The following is an 18,586-nucleotide window of genomic DNA, read 5'->3' as shown; positions in this document are numbered from 1 at the left end:
TGGCAGTTTTCTTTCCCAGGAGAGAGGAGGTTTCTGAAGACATGATAGTTCCACTTGGGCCTGTTGACCTTGAGGTGCCTTCCACCTTGAGGCATGACACGGAAATGCCTGTGGGACACACAGCAGGAAAGCTCAGGAGAGGAGTGTAGGGTAGAGATGTGGATTTGGAGTCATTGGGCAATTTTCAGTGGAAAGTATGAGCTGGAAGCCACTTGGGGGAAGATAGAGGCAAAAGCAGAGGGTCTAGGGAGGACTGGTGCTTAGGCAGAGGGCCAGGAGTCTGAGGAGGAAGTGAGCTAAGCTCAGAGTCCTGACTGACTGACCCCTCTCTCCTCTCCCAGGCAGCTGACTCTGCTGGTGGCCAGTGAGGACTCCAGTTACATGCCGGCCAGGGTGGTGGTGTATGGGGGTGACAGCACCAGCTGCATCAGCACTGAGCTCAACATGGTGGGGACCCCCGTGATCCCCCCGCACCTTACTCCCCATCCTTCTGTTTGTCCCAGGGCCTGATCAGAAGGGCCCACCCCTGGGGAATTCCATATCCCTTCCTCCTCGTGAGCAGTGAGTGGAATTAAGGATGTGGATCCGAGTGGGTCCGTGGGTTCCGTGCAGGAGCAGTGATGGGCACACACCATCACAAACTTGGTTGCTGTCAGCAGTCCTTCCAGCCCCGCCTTGGAGGTGACAGCCCTCCCTCTTCTCCCCTGCCCGCCAGGTGAATGTGGTGCCCTCCGCCAGCCGGGTGGTCCTCCTGGAGAACTTGAACCGCTTCTGGCCCATCATCCAGATCCGCATAAAGCGCTGCCAGCAGGTAGGGCAGGGGCAGAGGCGGGGGTCTGGGGATTGAGAGGTAGCACGGGGTTTCCATAGTGACTGGGTTACTGCGTTTGGGGGCCAGGCTCGGACCAAGACTTCTCCTCAGTCTGCCTGGGGATGGCCCGGGACCCTGCTGAGTCCCAGAGATGCAGGACTGTCTCGAGTCGCTCCAGGGAACTCAGGGGTGAGGCCAGGCTTTGGTAGTGCTTGGTGACTTAGGTGACAGATAAGTGTATGCATGTTACAGGGTGGCATCGACACCCGGGTTCGGGGTGTGGAGGTCCTGGGCCCCAAGCCCACTTTCTGGCCACTGTTCCGGGAACAGCTGTGTCGCCGTACATGTCTCTTCTACACAATCCGGGCGCAAGCCTGGAGCCGGGACATAGCAGAGGACCGCAGGCGCCTCCTCCAGCTCTGCCCCAGGTGGGTGAGGCCGGAGGAGGTGGGTAAGGGAGCAGGACACTGAAGGGGAGATGCTGTGGAGTCTGAAAGGTAAAGCAGTGGCCAGGACACAAGGGAAGTGAACACAGGTGAGAAGTATGTGCCAGGGAAGAGCTGGGGGCGGACTGAGCACGGGGTGATTAGGAGTTGGCTGCACTCGAGTGGAGCCACAAGGAGATGTGTGCCTTTAATCCTGGACCACACACTGTTTATCCCCAGACTGAACAAGGTTTTGCGCCATGAACAGAATTTTGCTGATCGCTTCCTCCCTGATGATGAGGCCGCCCGAGCGCTGGGCAAGACTTGCTGGGAGGCCCTGGTCAGCCCCCTGGTGCAGAACATCACCTCCCCCGGTAACCATCCCGACCCCGGCCCACTAACCAGCTCCTTGTCCCCATTCCCAGGCACTGCCTGGGTTAATGCTCTTGGTTCTTTTGGTTCCTGTCTTTATCCCCAAAGGCCTGTCACCTCAGTGTTCCTTTCCTTCCTCCACAGACTGCTCCCTGAGACTCTGGTATTTGAATCTTCCCTCCACCCCACCCCCAATCTGTTACCATATCCCCAGACTCCAGCTGAAGCAAACCGTGGTGGGAGGGGGGCGAGGGCTGTGCTGGCCCCCAAACCTTTTTGTACCATTGCTCCTTCTCCCGGGCGTCTGTTGCCCCATTTCCCGTGGGGACCTGTTCCTGACCCATCTTCTTTTAGACGCGGAAGGTGTGAGCTCCCTGGGATGGCTGCTGGGTCAGTACTTGGAGCAGAGGGAGAGCTCTCGGAACCCCCTGAGTCGAGCAGCATCCTTTGCCTCTCGAGTTCGTCGCCTTTGCCACTTGCTGGTGCATGTGGAGCCTCCTCCGGGGCCTTCTCCTGAGCCATCCACTCAGCCCCGTAAGTCCCCGCCGGGGCGGCCGAGCTGAGAGCCTGGGTCCTCCCCTCGGTGTTACTCTTCCTTACTGCTTTGCTGTGGGCATTTCCAGGGGTCAGTACCCAAGACCCCGAGACTCACCGGAGGCTGAGATGAAACTCCTTACTTTGCCCGGTGTCTCTACAGCCAGCAGGAACAGTAAGGGTCAGGATCGGAGCCCTGGGCCTTCACCTGTTCTCCCGAGCAGCAGCCTGAGGAACATGACACAGTGCTGGCTGAGCGTGGTGCAGGAGCAGGTGGGCAGAAGCAAGCTGAACTCTGCGGAGGGAGGCCTGCGAGGCTGGCCGCATACTGGGACTTCCCTTTTACATTTCTTGCTCTTTCTCCTCAGGTCAGCAGGTTCCTGGCTGCAGCCTGGAGGACCCCAGACTTCGTGCCTCGTTACTGTGCACTCTATGAGCACTTGCAGAGAGCAGGCTCAGAGCTCTTTGGGCCTCGGGCAGCCTTCACGCTGGCCCTGCACAGCGGCTTCTCAGGCGCCTTGCTGCAGCAGTCCTTCCTCACGGCTACTCACGTGAGTACCACCAGCCTCGCAGTCGGCGGGGCGTAAGCTCATGCAAGGCTCACCCCTCTCTGCCCTCTCATCTCCTTTCACTCCCCACTCTCCTCCACTCCCTCTTACTGGTTCACCAGTGCCCTTTCCATTGCCCCAGATGAGTGAGCAGTTTGCCAGACACATCGACCAGCAGATCCAGGGCTGCCTGGTTGGCGGAACCCCTGGAGCAGACATGCTGGGGCAGCTTCAGCGGCACCTGGAGCCCATCATGGTCCTTTCTGGCCTGGAGCTGGCCACCACTTTTGAGCACTTTTACCAGTGAGTGAAGGTCGATAGAGTAGGGGATGGGAGGCCTAGAGTGTAGAGAGGACAGAGATTGAGTCTTAGAGGGAAGATGAAGGGGGGCAGTCGGGGCAAGAGATTAAGATCCAGGGATGGCCATGGCATTGGTGGGAAGGAAGAGGTGAGGTAGGGCTGTGACCCAGGTTGGCTGCCACAGAGGGACCTACGTGCCGAGTGCCCACACTGAGGCCGGGCCTGGGCTGTGTGTGCTGCAGGCACTACATGGCGGACCGTCTCCTGAGCCTGGGCTCCAGCTGGCTGGAGGGGGCCGTGCTGGAGCAGATCGGTTCCTGCTTCCCCCACCGCCTCCCCCAGCAGATGCTGCAGAGCCTGAGTGCCTCCGAGCGGCTGCAGTGCCAGTTCCACCTCTTCCAGCTCCAGCAGCTTGACAGGCTGCTCTTGGAGCAGGAGGATGAGGAAGAGCAGGGCCTGGAAGAAGAGGAGGTAAGAGCAAGGGAGGAGAGCGGGAGAACAGGAGAGGAAAGAAGGGAGGCCAAGAGCCCTTGAAATTCTTCTCTCTCTCAGGAGGAAGAGGAAGAAGAGGAGTCTGGGAAAGAAGTATTTCTCAAGGACCCAGGTCCAACAGTTTCTATACTGGTCCTGTCACCACGCTGCTGGCCCGTCTCCCCACTCTGCTACCTGTACCATCCCAGAAAGTGCCTTCCCACAGAATTCTGTGATGCCCTTGACCGCTTCTCCAATTTCTACAGCCAGAGTGAGGAGATGGGACAGGCAATTGGATATTGGGGTGAGGTTTGGGGTGGCAAGAGAGGAAGAGGAGGTGACCTTTGGACAAGAATGCATAGGTAGGAAGAAACATTCTCTAGCAACAGCAGTCTCCTAGGGAAGGGTGAAGAAGTGTGGGTTCGATTTTCATTAATTTCTCATTTCCTTCAACTCTATATGAATTGGTTCTATTTTCCTTTTTCTAACTTCAAGTTGCATGCTAGTCTTTTCAGACTTCTTTTTAAATATAAGTATTTAAGGCTATTAATCGCCCTCTCAATATTACTTTAGCTGCATTCTGTAAGATCTATACTTTTTTGTTGTTGTTAATCCTCACCCCAGGATATTTTTTCCGTTGATTTTTAGAGAGAGAGAGTATAAGGGAAGGGGAAAGAGAGAGAGAGAGAAATATCAATGTGAGAGAGACACATCGATTGGTTGCCTCCCACATATGTCCTGACCAGGGCTGGGGACCAAGTCTGCAACCAAGGTATGTCTCTTGACTGGAATCCAACCCTCAACCATTCAGTCCGGGGGCCAGTGCTCTAACCACAAAGCCAAACCAGCTAGGGTGGATTTGTTTATTTTATATGAACTATTTTTTATTAAGGTATAATTAGTAGTCAGTAAAGCGCACACATCTTAATTGTGACTTAATGAATTTTGTATCCATATGCATTTCCTTAACCACCCCCAGCTCAAGATGCAGAATACTCCCAGCACCCAGAAAGCTCCCTCCTTCATCTCCTTCATGTCTCCTTTCTAGTCAGTATCTTCTTCCAAGGGAAACTGTTGTTCTTCCCTTTGTCACCATAGATTTTTGCCTGTATATGAACATCATATAATTGGAGTCAGAGAATATATATTCTGCTGTATCTAATTTCCTTCTCTCAACTTAATGTCTGTGGGAGTGATCCAGGTTGTCAGTTGTGTCATTACTGTGTTCTTTTGTATTGCTGAGTCATAGTCCATTGTAGGAATATATTTACCCTTTCTGCTGCTGATGGACATTTGGGACGTTGAATCAAGTTCTTATTATGTAATATTTTCATTGTTTAGTTCAGAGAATTTTCTAATTTTTATTTTTTCTTTAACTTATTAGTTTTCTAGAGGTAGATTTTAAGATTTCCAAGCAGATTTTTCTTTGTTTTGTTTGCTTAGTGTTTTTTGTTTTTTGTTTTTGTTTTTTTTTTTGGTGTACTGGACGATGCTCCAACCAACTGAGCCACCTGGCCGGGGCTGTTTAGTATTCTTTTTGTTTTAGATTTCAACCTTCATTCCATTGTGGCCAAAGAACATGGTTTCTGTGATACTGAATCTTTGCCATTTATGGAGACTTCCTTTGTGGCTAAGTAGATGGTCAAATTTTATAAGTTTCCCATGTGTGATTAAGAACAATGTGTGTTTTTCTGTTGCTGGATACAAGATTATACATATTTCACTAAATTGACCTTGTTCATTGTATTGTTCACACTTTCTATAACCTTATTTTTATCTGCTTGATCTATTACTGAGAGAGGTGTGCTCTAATCTACCATTATGATAGTGAATTTCTAAATTAAGTATGTAAATTTCCCTTTATATATTTTGACTGATATTATATACAACTTTAAAATTATTTAACAGTGCTGCTAATAGAACTTTCTGCAAGGATAGAAACGTTCTGCACTGTTCAGTATGATAGACATTTGTGGCTATTGAGTACTTGTCACCCAGTCACTAGTCGGCTGGGTGACTGAATATTTAATTTTATTTACTTTAACCAGTTTAAATTTAAGTAGCCTCATGTGGCTACTGGCTATCACAATGGGCTATGCAGGTATAGAATCTTCATGGTTAATTAGATCTTGTCATTATGGAGTGACCTTCTAGTAAAGCTCTTAAAGTCCATTTTTACCTGGTATTAATAGTATACCAGCTTTCCTTGGTTACTGTCTTTCTAGTACATCTTTTTTTATCCTTCTACTTTTTGTTTGGATGGATAATTCTTTTAGATCTTTTTTATTTATTTATTTTTTAAATATATTTTTATTGATGTCAGAGAGAAAGAAAGAGGGAGAGAGAGATAGCAACATCAATGATGGGAGAAAATCATTGATTGGCTGCCTCCTGCACGCCCCATACAGCCCTGAAATTGAAAAGATAAGGACTCTCTTTTTAAAGGCAAGGATACTACATTATCAAACCTTTAGAAATTAACAATTCCTAATATCAAATATACATTTAGTGTTCATGTTTATGTAATTGTCAAAGTGTTTAAAATTAGGTGTTTTTGTTTATTGAGGGTCTAAACCAAGCCCACGTATTGCACTTGATTTAGTTCTATTTTTCATCTCCCTCAATCTATGGGTTCCTGTCTCCCTTTTTTTTTTCTACCCCTTTTGCGATTGTTTGTGGGGGAAACGGGGTTGTTTTCCGAGTTGTTGACAGGCTGGATTTTGCCGATTGTATCCACGAGGTGTCCTCTAGCATGCTCCTCTGTCTCCTTTATTTCCTGAAAACTGATCGTTAGCTATAGAAGCTCATTCCGCTTTGAGTTGGATTTCTTGGGCAGGAACACTCCATGGGTGGTGTTGCGTCCTTCTCCAGGAGGCGTGTTACGTCTGGCTGTCTTTCTGTGCTGAGGTGGATCAGTGGGTGTCAGTGTTGTTAGTCTGATGTACACATTGCATATGGTTCCCATCAGCTTTCCACTAGACAGTCGTTCGTTAGCATTGCGTAGGTTGACCATCTCACTGGGGGTTACGGACTGGTGACATTCTAGTTCTCTCATTCCTTCCTCGTGTATTTGCCGGAATGCTTTCTCTGTACAGAGAAACTTTTCTCATCAGCGTTCTAGTTACCTTCAAGTACCGTTGATACAGGAGAGGCTTGACTCTCTCCTCCTCCCCTTTATTTTGAACCAGTTTTCAAAATAATGTGTTGGTTCTCTGGCATCCTCTAAAGATGCCCAATGAAGTCTCCTAAAAAAACACCATCATTGTGAATTCATGGATTTAAAAAAATTTCATGTGTTTCAATCCATCGCGGGTGTCATTCTTTTGTCGTCCAAACTGTCCCATCGTAGCCAGAGTGACCTCTCAGGTGGCTCCGTTTGAAACTCTCTGCCTTTGACAGCGTCCTTGCTCTCCAGTCTGAGCGCACTTGCCAGGCTCGCCTTGCCCGAGCTGGACACAGGGCAAGGAAGAGACCCAGCCTAGAGGATCTGTCCCCTCCTTAAGGGCAAAGCCCAGGTCTCTGGTGTTTCTTCCATGGAGCCTGTCTCATGCAGGGTTGGGTACGGGGGGGCGGGGGAGGGGGCTCCCAGATGCCTGACTTGCCAGGGAGGCTGCGCTCCGGAGGCTGTAATGCTGGGGCCTGAGAGACTAGCAAGAGCAAACCTAACTAACAGTGACCCTCGCCTCAGCGCCTAACCCCCTTTTCCCTGTTCTGTGTCTCCACCCTTCTCCTCGACATGCTCCCAGGCCAGAACCATCCAGTCCGGGGACCACATCGGCGGCTGCAGTGGACGTGGCTGGGCCGGGCTGAGCTGCAGTTTGGGGACCAGACCCTGCATGTGTCCACTGTGCAGATGTGGCTGCTGTTGAATTTCAACCAGACAGAGGTGCCTCAGCTCCTCCGCCTCTCTGTCTTCTTTCCCCCCTTGTCTGCCACTGTTCTAAACTCTGTTCCTCCTCCCATCCTTTCTCCCCACTTCTGACTGCCCCTGTTTCTCCTCACCAGGAGGTGTCAGTAGAAACCTTGCTGAAGAATTCTGACCTCACCCCACAGCTACTGCTCCAGGCACTCCTGCCCCTCACCTCTGAGAATGGCCCTTTGACCCTGCATGAGGGTCAGGACTTTCCACAGGGGGGTAGGTCAGTGGGGCTGGCCTGAGACTCTGCTCATAGGGTGTGGGGCCCCCAGGGCAGGGTAGTGTGGTAGGGAAGGAGAACGGGTCCCCTTTCTGCCCCTCCCCCTCCCCGGGCACTAACTGGCAGTGAGTTCCAGGTGTGCTGCGAGTGCGTGAGCCTGCGCTCCGGCCCTGTGGGGAGGCCCTGTGGCTGATACCTCCCCAGAAGTACCTGGATGTAAAGAAGGATGAGGGTCGAACCCTGGAACAGAAGAGGAACCTCTTGAGCTGTCTTCTTGTCCGTATCCTCAAAGCCCACGGGGAGGAGGGCCTCCACATTGATCAGCTGGTTTGTCTGGTAGGCAGACAGGGGGCCCTGAAGTTAGGGGAGGGGGGAGGAAGCTGTGCTTGGGGTTGGAGGTTAGAGCCAGAGGTCACCCCAAGGCAGGGTAAACTGTCAGTGTGAGCCCTCCCAGGGTGACATTTCTGTCTGGGTTTTCTATCCCTGACGGGGCCGGTAGACTGCAAGTAGAGACAGGACATGCGCAGAGTGAGATAGGCAGTCCATGGAGCCTGTCTCATGCAGGGTTGGGTACGGGGGGGCGGGGGAGGGGGCTCCCAGATGCCTGACTTGCCAGGGAGGCTGCGCTCCGGAGGCTGTAATGCTGGGGCCTGAGAGACTAGCAAGAGCAAACCTAACTAACAGTGACCCTCGCCTCAGCGCCTAACCCCCTTTTCCCTGTTCTGTGTCTCCACCCTTCTCCTCGACATGCTCCCAGGCCAGAACCATCCAGTCCGGGGACCACATCGGCGGCTGCAGTGGACGTGGCTGGGCCGGGCTGAGCTGCAGTTTGGGGACCAGACCCTGCATGTGTCCACTGTGCAGATGTGGCTGCTGTTGAATTTCAACCAGACAGAGGTGCCTCAGCTCCTCCGCCTCTCTGTCTTCTTTCCCCCCTTGTCTGCCACTGTTCTAAACTCTGTTCCTCCTCCCATCCTTTCTCCCCACTTCTGACTGCCCCTGTTTCTCCTCACCAGGAGGTGTCAGTAGAAACCTTGCTGAAGAATTCTGACCTCACCCCACAGCTACTGCTCCAGGCACTCCTGCCCCTCACCTCTGAGAATGGCCCTTTGACCCTGCATGAGGGTCAGGACTTTCCACAGGGGGGTAGGTCAGTGGGGCTGGCCTGAGACTCTGCTCATAGGGTGTGGGGCCCCCAGGGCAGGGTAGTGTGGTAGGGAAGGAGAACGGGTCCCCTTTCTGCCCCTCCCCCTCCCCGGGCACTAACTGGCAGTGAGTTCCAGGTGTGCTGCGAGTGCGTGAGCCTGCGCTCCGGCCCTGTGGGGAGGCCCTGTGGCTGATACCTCCCCAGAAGTACCTGGATGTAAAGAAGGATGAGGGTCGAACCCTGGAACAGAAGAGGAACCTCTTGAGCTGTCTTCTTGTCCGTATCCTCAAAGCCCACGGGGAGGAGGGCCTCCACATTGATCAGCTGGTTTGTCTGGTAGGCAGACAGGGGGCCCTGAAGTTAGGGGAGGGGGGAGGAAGCTGTGCTTGGGGTTGGAGGTTAGAGCCAGAGGTCACCCCAAGGCAGGGTAAACTGTCAGTGTGAGCCCTCCCAGGGTGACATTTCTGTCTGGGTTTTCTATCCCTGACGGGGCCGGTAGACTGCAAGTAGAGACAGGACATGCGCAGAGTGAGATAGGCAGTATTATTATTATTATTATTATTATTATTATTATCGTCCTTTTCATTTGACAGGTAAGAAAAATGAGGCATGAGGGGGTTAGTAATTTATCCGTTGTCACACAGCTGGGCATCGAGCCTAGACAGGCTGCTCCTCTAGGTAACATGGCCTGCCTGTTTCCTCCTCCCATCCAGGTGCTGGAGGCCTGGCAGAAGGGCCCAAACCCTCCCGGGAGCCTGGGCCGCACTGTTGCCGGGGGCGTGGCCTGTACCAGCACAGATGTCTTCTCTTGCATCCTGCACCTCCTGGGCCAGGGCTACGTGAAACAGCGTGATGACTGGCCCCAGATGCTGCTGTACGCCAGCCCAGAGCCCACGGGGCCCTGCCGGGGCCAGGCAGAGATCCCCTTCTGTGGCAGCCGAACCACCGGGGCCTCCAAGCCCAGGTAGCCACCCCCAGCCCCGCCCCCTGCGGGGGCTGCAAGCAGTAGAGAGAGACGGGCTCCCCATGACAGATGGTACCTCAATAACTTGGGAGGGGCCAGGTTCCCTGGTGGAAACACACGTCATTTCTTTGTCTAACCCAGTGATGGCGAACCTTTTGAGCTCGGCATGTCAGCATTTTGAAAAACCCTAACTTAACTCTGGTGCCGTGTCACATAGAGAAATTTTTTGATATTTGCAACCATAGTAAAACAAAGACTTATATTTTTGGTATTTATTTTATATATTTAAGTGCCATTTAACAAAGAAAAATCAACCAAAAAAATGAGTTCGCGTGTCACTTCTGACACGCGTGTCATAGGTTCGCCATCGCTGGTCTAACCCCTTTTCCCTCTCCCCGTATTTTCCCCCATTCGATCGTCCTCATTCCTCCTCCCAGTGCCTTCACCCCTTCTTTTCCTTTCTAATCTGTCCCCCTCCTCCTAGAGTCAGCCCTTAGCAAGGGACCCACCCATGTGAACTCCTTTATATATGTCTCATCTAAGCAAATATGAAATATGCAATATGTATTGAGTGCTATGTACTCTGCTCAGTGAAATATACAAACCACAATGGGAAGCCTGTTCTGGAGGAATTTGCCATAGCTGTCCCTTAAGTGGCTAAAACTTCTGCATCAGATCCAATTCACCAGAAGTTTTTAGGGCACCTCTTCGATGCCTGTTATTTGCATTGGGTATAGAGTGAGTTCTCTAGACTAGAATATTTCTCCACCTTTCACATGCGCATACATCACCTGGGATCTTGTTAAAATGCAGATCCTGCTTCGGTAGAGCTGCCTCTGATACCCGTGCTGCTGGTCCACAGACCACACTCTTTCTCAGCAGACATGCTGGTAGCATTTGGGTGGGACCTCCAGTGGGACTGTCCCATCTACTGTAGGTCAGTTAGCATCCTGACCCCCACCCACTCGATTCCTGTGGTGCCGCAGTCATTTTGACATCCAGCCCAACCCCCACACCTACAAATGCTTCTGTGGAGGAGCCTGCTGTGACAGTTGGTTTGGGGGTTATTCTCTGGCTGGTTAAGCAAGTGTGACAGGGGTGTGCAAGCAGGGAGCTGGGGGACAAGGTGGGGTTCAGTCAGTAGCTTGTATAAGCAGGACCGGGAGACTGACCACTGACTCTTCTCTGCCCCCCAAGCCCAGAAGCTGTGGCCGCCCTGGCATCCCTTCAGCTGCCTGCAGGCCGCACCATGAGCCCCCAGGAGGTGGAAGGGCTGATGGAGCAGACGGTGCGGCAGGTGCAGGAGACGCTGAACCTGGAGCCAGATGTAGCTCAGCACCTTTTGGCTCATGCCCACTGGAGTGCCGAGCAGCTGCTGCAGAGCTACAGTGATAACCCCCAGCCACTGCTGCTGGCAGCTGGGCTGCGGGTGCCCCAGCCCCAGGCTGCCCCTACACGCCCCGACCACTGCCCTGTCTGTGTCAGCCCCCTGGAGCCGGATGACGACTTGCCCTCTCTCTGCTGCAGGCACTACTGCTGCAAGGTGAGGCCCCAGCTCTCTCCTGCCCCTGGCTTTCTACTCGAATGCGGTTCCTTGGCAACTACTGGTTCTAGCCCTAGCGCCGCCATTGCCTACCCCAGGAATGTGGGACAGGTCTCTTAGTCCCTTAAACTAGTTTTGTTAGGATCCAGCGATATTGGTATGCATCAGTGGTTCTCAAACTGGCTGCGTATTATAATCTCTGGGAGCTTTTTTTTTTTAATCCTCACCCAAGGATATTTTTCCATTGATTCTTAGTGTGGAAGAGAGAGGGAAAGACAGAGAAACATCGATGTGAGAAACACTGATTGGTTGCCTCCTGCACGCACCCTGACTAGGACCTAGGGCCCAGGCAGGAGGAGCTTGCAACCCAGGTACGTGCCCTTGACCGGAGTCGAACCCGGGACCCTTCGGTCCACAGGCTGACACTCTACCCACTGAGCCAAACCAGCCAGGGCACTCACGAGCTTTTAAAGATCCTGATGCTCATGCGATCTACCAGGCCACGTAAATCGGAATTTCTGCTGGTGAAACCCCAGCATATGGACGTTAAAACCTCCTCAGGTGATTCCAGTATCAGCCAAGTTTGAGGACTAGACACAGACACAGGCACACACACACACATACGTCTCACACACCCATCTTAACACACACACACGTCTCACACACACATCTTAACACACACATACGTCTCACACACACATCTTAACACATACATACGTCTCACACACACATCTTAACACACATACGTCTCACACACACATCTTAACACACGTCTCACACACACATCTTAACACACACGTCTCGCCCACACATCTTAACACACAGATACGTCTCGCACACACATCTTAACACACATACGTCTCACACACACATCTTAACATACGTCTCGCACACACATCTTAACACACACATACGTCTCACACACACATCTCACATACAGTGCACCTTAAGGCACTTTGTAAAGGAGGTGTTATTAAATTGGTGGTGACAATAGTTTATGGTTTCCTTTCCAGCATTCAAATCTTTATCTTAGAACATCTTCACTTCTTTTATATGGGTGGGCAAAAGTAGGTCTGTAGTTGTTCATATGGAAAATAATACACTAATTAATAAATAATGATACAGGAATAAACTGTTTTGTGTACTCACAACTACAAACCTGCTTTTGCTTCACTCTGGTATATACTCTTATTTATTATGAAAATAAAAAGAAGTATTACAAACCAGGACATAGCACAAAAGTATGGGAAGGCAGGGTTTGCTGCTGCAAAGCTCACGCAGACAAGGCCATAGGTGGGGGAGCGAGTACGGAGTCTTCAGAGGCAGGGAACCGAGTGCTGAGGGCCTGATGTCCCCTCCCTCACAGACATCAGCTCAACAGGATGAGCGCCGTTGTTGCCATGAATGGTCGCTGCCTCTCCCAGCAGCGTCCCAGGGTGTGTGGTCTGGGACAGGTGCAGTGCACGCTTGTACCTTTTCTCCTTCCCTTTTGCTCGGTTTCCAGTTCCTCTTCTCACATAGGTGCCTGTGCTCGCTTTTCTCTAGGTCCTTACGGACTTCCTTGACCGCCCATTTTTTCCTTCAACTAATACTTGTCCTGGGTTTACTGTGTGCACAGCACTAGGTGCTGAATGAGGGAGTGGGACAATCCAAGCAAGAAGTAACTAGAGGCTGGAAATAGCAGCTAATAGTTACGGGGACTCGCTCTAGGCCGTTAGGCTGCCTCACACACATTCTTTGCTTGGTTGCATCCTAGTTCTCTGTGAGGCAAGGACTTATCATCCCCATTTGGCAGACTTCAGAGGGAGGCACTGGGTGGAGAAGGAACCTGCCCAGGGCCGGATTGGGTTTGGGCAGTCTCGTCCAGGGCCCACACTCTTCGGATAAGTGCAGGGAAGAGACTGCAGTGGGTCATGTTGTTGGAAGTGACTGGGGTAGGAGTGGGCTGGGGGCCTCGTAAGGGACTTCAGACTGGGGAGGTTGGGGAAGGCCCGTCTGAGGAGGAGATCTGGGGGGAAGAGTGGCGGACGGAGGGAAGAGCCAGTGAACGGAGGGAAGAGCCAGTGAACGGAGGGAAGAGCCAGTGAACGGAGGGAAGAGCCAGTGAACGGAGGGAAGAGCCAGTGAACGGAGGGAAGAGCCAGTGAACGGAGGGAAGAGCCAGTGAACGGAGGGAAGAGCCAGTGAACGGAGGGAAGAGCCAGTGAACGGAGGGAAGAGCCAGTGAACGGAGGGAAGAGCCAGTGAACGGAGAGAAGAGCCAGTGAACGGAGGGAAGAGCCAGTGAACGGAGAGAAGAGCCAGTGAACGGAGGGAAGAGCCAGTGAACGGAGAGAAGAGCCAGTGAACGGAGGGAAGAGCCAGTGAACGGAGAGAAGAGCCAGTGAACGGAGGGAAGAGCCAGTGAAGGGGCCGGGGGGGGGGGAGGCTTGGCAGGTGCAAGGGGCCAGTTGGTGGGATTGGCACACAGTGGGCTTTGCTCCAGGGGAAGCCATGGTGGGTGTAAGCAGGGGAGTGATCTGCTCTAATGCACATTTTTGAAAGGGTCACTTTGTGTGGAGAAAAGCTTGGTCAGGACAAGAGAGGAAGCAGGGACACCCCTTCGGAGACTGGTCCAAACAGGCCAGAGAAGGTGGTCGTGCGGCCTAGGGACAGGGGAATAGCGGAGTGGATGGGCGGGCTGCATTTGGAGGTAGAGCAGGTAGGACTTGGGGAGTGGATTCGGGGGCTTGGGACAAAATGGAGGGTGATTCCTGGGTTTTTGAGTATCTGGGTGGATGGGATGTGTCATCTTTTACTGGCTTGGGGGAAATGTTGGGCCTGGGAACAGGATTTTGAAGGGCAATGCAGTCTTTTGTGTCCATGAAGTTGGAGCTGCTTGTTGGGACCTGTGTGGGACTGGCAAGTAGACAGTGGGTTTTCAAATTCAGAACTCAGTAGAGAGGCCTGGCTGGTATCACCCAGGGAGTGAGAAACAGGCCCAGGACATTGAACTTGGGGCACCCCCACCCTATAGCGATATGGAGACAGGGAGCCTAAAAACACCACTGAGAAAAACAGGCTGATGGACAAGGCCCAGCAGAGGAGGAGCCTGTGACTAAGTCCCGGCCAAATGGCACAAATGAAAGGCAGGAGAACTCAGGGTGGGGGATCCGGGGCCTGGAGCAGTTGGAGGTGGCTTCCCAGGATGAGCCTTGAGTGGCAGGGGGGTTGTCAGAGGGCCTGAGACCCAATACCAGTTGGGCTGGGCAGTGGAAACAGCATGAGCCAACAGCAAGCCCAGAGCTGAGGGGGTACCTAAGGGTGAGCGGTCAGCCAAGTTGTCCTCTGTGGTAGTGAGGGGTCCTGCCACCTCTATGTGCCTGCAAGTAGCTGTCTGAATTTGGAGAAATGTCCTGTTTTATCTTGGAAATACGGGAATTTTGCATTCAACTTCTCAGTTTATCTGGGTTTCTTTCACTATATAAAAAGGGGTTTGCCCTGGTTGGTGTATCTCAGTGGTTAGAGCATTGGCCCATGCACCGATGGGTCTCGGGTTCGATTTCCAGTCAAGGGCATGTGGCTGGGTTGCAGGTTCAATCCCTGGGCCTGGTCAGGGCATGTGCAGGAGGCAACCAATCGATGTGTCTGTCTCACATTGATGTTTCTCTCTCCCTTCCACTCTCTAAAAATCCATAAAAATATATACTTGTTTTGTTTAGTAAAAGTCCAGGCCCGTGCTTCCCATCAGTCCTGGAGCTTTGCTACCACAGATACATGTCCTCCCCTGGGGTCAAGTGCGTCGTTTGGAAAGCTCCGCGTCTGCAGTGTGAGGGAGGGGGCTCTTATCGGAGTGTTCTGGGAGCTCGGGCTGCCAGTCACGCATAAACCAAGTGGGTTTGATGGGGAGAGACAGGGTGGAAGGTTTGGGGATCAGCTCCGGCAGCAGTTTAGGAGTCAACAGTGGCCTGGTTTAGGGTGAGGCGGTGACATGGGCGCAAGACAAGGGTTCAGGAGATTGAAGGTTCTGACCCTGGAACTGGAGGGGAGCGGGGTACCGTTTCTCAGGACTCGGGAGCTGCAGTGGGCAAGTCTGTTTTGTGCAGAAGAGGCCGAGTCTGGGGGGACAGAGCCTCCAGACAGGCATTGAGGTGAGCAGTGGGGCCAGGGGGAGAGGCCACCCCGTGGGGAAGGGCACCCACCTCCCGGCCTCCTTCCTCTCTGACCTTCTTGCTCTCGCCAATTCTTTCTTGGAACTTGAATCTTTCTTATTTTTTTAATTCTCTTTACCTGCTCCCTCTATGTCCATCCCAACAATAATTATAATTAGGCTGCTGTCCTGGCCCACGTATCCTCAAAGACAACTGTAATTTGGACCAATTCCAGGAAAAGCAGTGGGAGCCAGAAAGATTAGGGTCAGTTGTGAGGCTGACCTAGAAGCTGCTTGTCTCTGGCCTGCATCATGGGGGAGAGGTGCGCGATGAGTGGCCAGGGCACCGCCTCCTGGTGCTGCTCCCGCACTTCCCTGAGCGGCCCCTCCTGTGCCCTCCCAGTCTTGCTGGAATGAGTATCTGACAACTCGAATCGAGCAGAACCTGGTGATGAATTGCACCTGCCCCATTGCCGACTGCCCGGCCCAGCCCACGGGAGCCTTCATTCGTGCCATTGTCTCCTCGCCAGAGGTCATCTCCAAGGTACCCGCTCCTCCGAGAGAGGCTCCGGTGCACAGCCAGAGGGGCAGACCCCATGGAGTGGGCTGACTGCGGGGTGCGGGGGGGCCTGGAGGTGTGGCGACCTAGCGAGCCAGGCCCTCGCCTGTGGCCCCTCTGTCCCCACAGTACGAGAAGGCCCTGCTGCGTGGCTACGTGGACAGCTGCTCCAACCTGACGTGGTGCACCAACCCCCAGGGCTGTGACCGCATCCTGTGCCGCCAGGGCCTGGGCTCAGGGACCACCTGCTCCAAGTGTGGCTGGGCCTCCTGCTTCAACTGTAGCTTCCCTGAGGTGGGTGCCCACCCCAGCCCTGATGCTGAGCCGGGACCCACACCCGTCCCTGCTCAGCACACAGATTCTGCCTTGTCCTCATCCTCCGCCACCGAGTGGAGCTTTGTTCCTCCTCCTGTCATCCTCCAAATGGAGCCTCCCTCCCTTCCGCCTCCCTCGAACAATAGCAGGAGGGCCGCCCTGAGCGAGGGCTGGGCTGTGTCCTCACCTCCCCGTCCTGCTCTAGGCACACTACCCTGCCAGCTGTGGCCACATGTCTCAGTGGGTCGACGATGGCGGCTACTACGACGGCATGAGTGTGGAGGCCCAGAGCAAGCACCTGGCCAAGCTCATCTCTAAGCGCTGTCCCAGCTGTCAGACCCCCATCGAGAAGAATGAGGGGTGTCTGCAGTAAGAACGGGTGCTGTGGGCCCTGGGGAGTCGGCAGGCACAGGAGAGAGTAGAGGCCTGGTGGTAAGAAAGGAGTGGTGGGGATTCTGAAAAGCTGAGCAACAAGGGCAGTTACTCAACTACCCTCTCTGGACACCCTCCAGAGCGACGCCCTCAGCTCATGTTCCCCCGTGTTTAGTCTAGTGTGTGGGGACTCAGAAGCCAGGGTGCTTTCAGCAGGAACTGGTCAGGTTAGGGCATGGAGGGGCCAGGGACACCGTCCGTGTGCATCTAGGCCCCTGGCTTTCCTGGTGCGGCCCTGGCCAGAGGCAGGAGTCCTCTGACCAGATAGCTTCCTCCGTAGCATGACCTGCGCCAAATGCAACCACGGATTCTGCTGGCGCTGCCTCAAGTCCTGGAAGCCAAATCACAAAGACTATTACAACTGCTCTGCCATGGTAAGGGGCTGGGCAGCGAGGAGCGAGAGGCCCGAAGGCAGGCAGGAGGGGCCCTGAGCAGAGGGCTGTGTGGAGAGCAGCCTAACAATTGTTGGGACAGTGGCTCAGTGGGGAGAAGACAAGCCACCTAGGCCTGCAGTGCTGGGAGGTCTGTCCTGGGAGGTCCATGCACGGGGACCAGAGGCCCAGGGTGGGACTTCCACCCCCAGGTGGCTACAGAGGGCTGGGGTGGGCTGGGCATTCTCGGGGCAGCAGGGCAGAGCAGAGAGCACGGACTGAGTCAGGACCTGGCTCTTCCAGTTAGTATGTGGCTTTGGGTCAGTTTACTTGTCCACTCGTCAGCATTCTCACCTGTAAAAGGGGGTAATAATGTGACCTACCTCACAGAGTCTGAGGATTACAGAGAGAATCTGGGCAAAGCGTGGAAAGGCCTCTGTGAATGGTAGTCTGACGAGCCCGCGCTGTCCCAGCGAAGCACAGTAGCCCCCTATGTGTCTCACAGGTAAGCAAGGCAGCTCGCCAAGAGAAGCGGTTCCAGGACTACAACGAGAGGTGTACTTTCCATCACCAGGCCCGGGTGAGGAGGGGGAGGGTGGGGGAGAGGCCGGGAGGGGCCCAAGGTCCGAATCGATGGGTGCTGTTCTGAAGGGATGTGTGTGCATGCGCCCGCTGACCGCCTTCCTCTGCACAGGAGTTTGCTGTGAACCTGTGGAACCGAGTATCTGCCATCCATGAGGTGCCCCCGCCCAAATCCTTCACCTTCCTCAGCGACGCCTGCCGGGGACTTGAGCAGGCTCGAAAGGTTGGGGGGTGGGGGGTGGGGGAATGTGCCAAGGGGACTGGTGGGCTGGGCAGCTGTCTCTGACCGGTTTGGATGGAGGGAAGGGGGAGGGAGCAGGTGGGAGGCCTGACTTGGGCTCCCCTAGGTGCTGGCCTATGCCTGCGTGTACAGCTTCTACAACCAGGAAACGGAGCAAATGGACGTGGTGGAGCAGCAGACCGAGAACCTGGAGCTACACACCAATGCCCTGCAGATCCTCCTGGGTGAGGCCTGCCCCCTGCCTGCTCAGTCCTCTCTCCTGCCCCCCTCCCCCCTGAGCGCCCCTGCTCCAGCTCCCCACCTTCACTCTGTCCCTTCCTCGTTCCTCATGGCCTTATCACCACAGGCCTTTTAAAATTCTGCTGGAAAGGCATATAGTTCAGGCTGTAAGTGCCTAAGGCAGGGGTCCTCAAACTTTTTAAACAGGGGGCCAGTTCACTGTCCCTCAGACCATTGGAGGGCCGGACTATAGTTTAAAAAAAACTATGAACAAATTCCTATGCACACAGCGGCGGCAAAAACACCCGGCGGGCCAGATAAATGTTTTTGGCGGGCTGTAGTTTGAGGACCCCTGGCCTAAGGGCACAGGTCTTCACCTGACCTTTTATTTGATTACTAAAGGCACAGTGCATGAAATTCGTGCGGGGGGAGGGGGGAGGCAAGGTCCGAATCGATGGGTGCTGTTTTGAAAGGATGTGTGGGCCCC

At 53.6% G+C, this 18,586-nt stretch overlaps 1 protein-coding gene across 2 annotated transcripts in view; it reads left to right on the top strand.

Annotated features, from left to right (window-relative positions):
- Positions 1-18,586, top strand: part of CUL9 (cullin 9) — a 37,626-nt gene that overhangs the window by 17,100 nt on the left and 1,940 nt on the right. The window contains exons 17-38 of one of the 2 annotated variants that reach the window (XM_005860998.2): positions 342-447; positions 716-811; positions 1,064-1,239; positions 1,477-1,610; positions 1,963-2,142; positions 2,306-2,415; positions 2,511-2,693; positions 2,833-2,993; positions 3,233-3,461; positions 3,543-3,732; positions 7,208-7,347; positions 7,467-7,596; positions 7,734-7,933; positions 9,458-9,708; positions 10,906-11,251; positions 15,784-15,924; positions 16,069-16,233; positions 16,460-16,623; positions 16,967-17,060; positions 17,563-17,637; positions 17,752-17,862; positions 17,987-18,104. In XM_005860998.2, coding sequence (XP_005861060.1) covers positions 342-447; positions 716-811; positions 1,064-1,239; positions 1,477-1,610; positions 1,963-2,142; positions 2,306-2,415; positions 2,511-2,693; positions 2,833-2,993; positions 3,233-3,461; positions 3,543-3,732; positions 7,208-7,347; positions 7,467-7,596; positions 7,734-7,933; positions 9,458-9,708; positions 10,906-11,251; positions 15,784-15,924; positions 16,069-16,233; positions 16,460-16,623; positions 16,967-17,060; positions 17,563-17,637; positions 17,752-17,862; positions 17,987-18,104 — 3,500 coding nt within the window. Of the gene's footprint in view, positions 1-341; positions 448-715; positions 812-1,063; positions 1,240-1,476; positions 1,611-1,716; positions 2,143-2,305; positions 2,416-2,510; positions 2,694-2,832; positions 2,994-3,232; positions 3,462-3,542; positions 3,733-7,207; positions 7,348-7,466; positions 7,597-7,733; positions 7,934-9,457; positions 9,709-10,905; positions 11,252-15,783; positions 15,925-16,068; positions 16,234-16,459; positions 16,624-16,966; positions 17,061-17,562; positions 17,638-17,751; positions 17,863-17,986; positions 18,105-18,586 lie in introns of both variants that reach the window. The other variant, XM_014535397.1, reaches the window with a different exon arrangement.

This window comes from Myotis brandtii, unplaced genomic scaffold (assembly GCF_000412655.1).
Source record: "Myotis brandtii unplaced genomic scaffold, ASM41265v1 scaffold143, whole genome shotgun sequence".
Classification (NCBI taxonomy): domain Eukaryota; kingdom Metazoa; phylum Chordata; class Mammalia; order Chiroptera; family Vespertilionidae; genus Myotis; species Myotis brandtii.
Note: the sequence above shows the minus strand (reverse complement) of the source record. Positions and strands in the feature narration are given on the sequence as shown.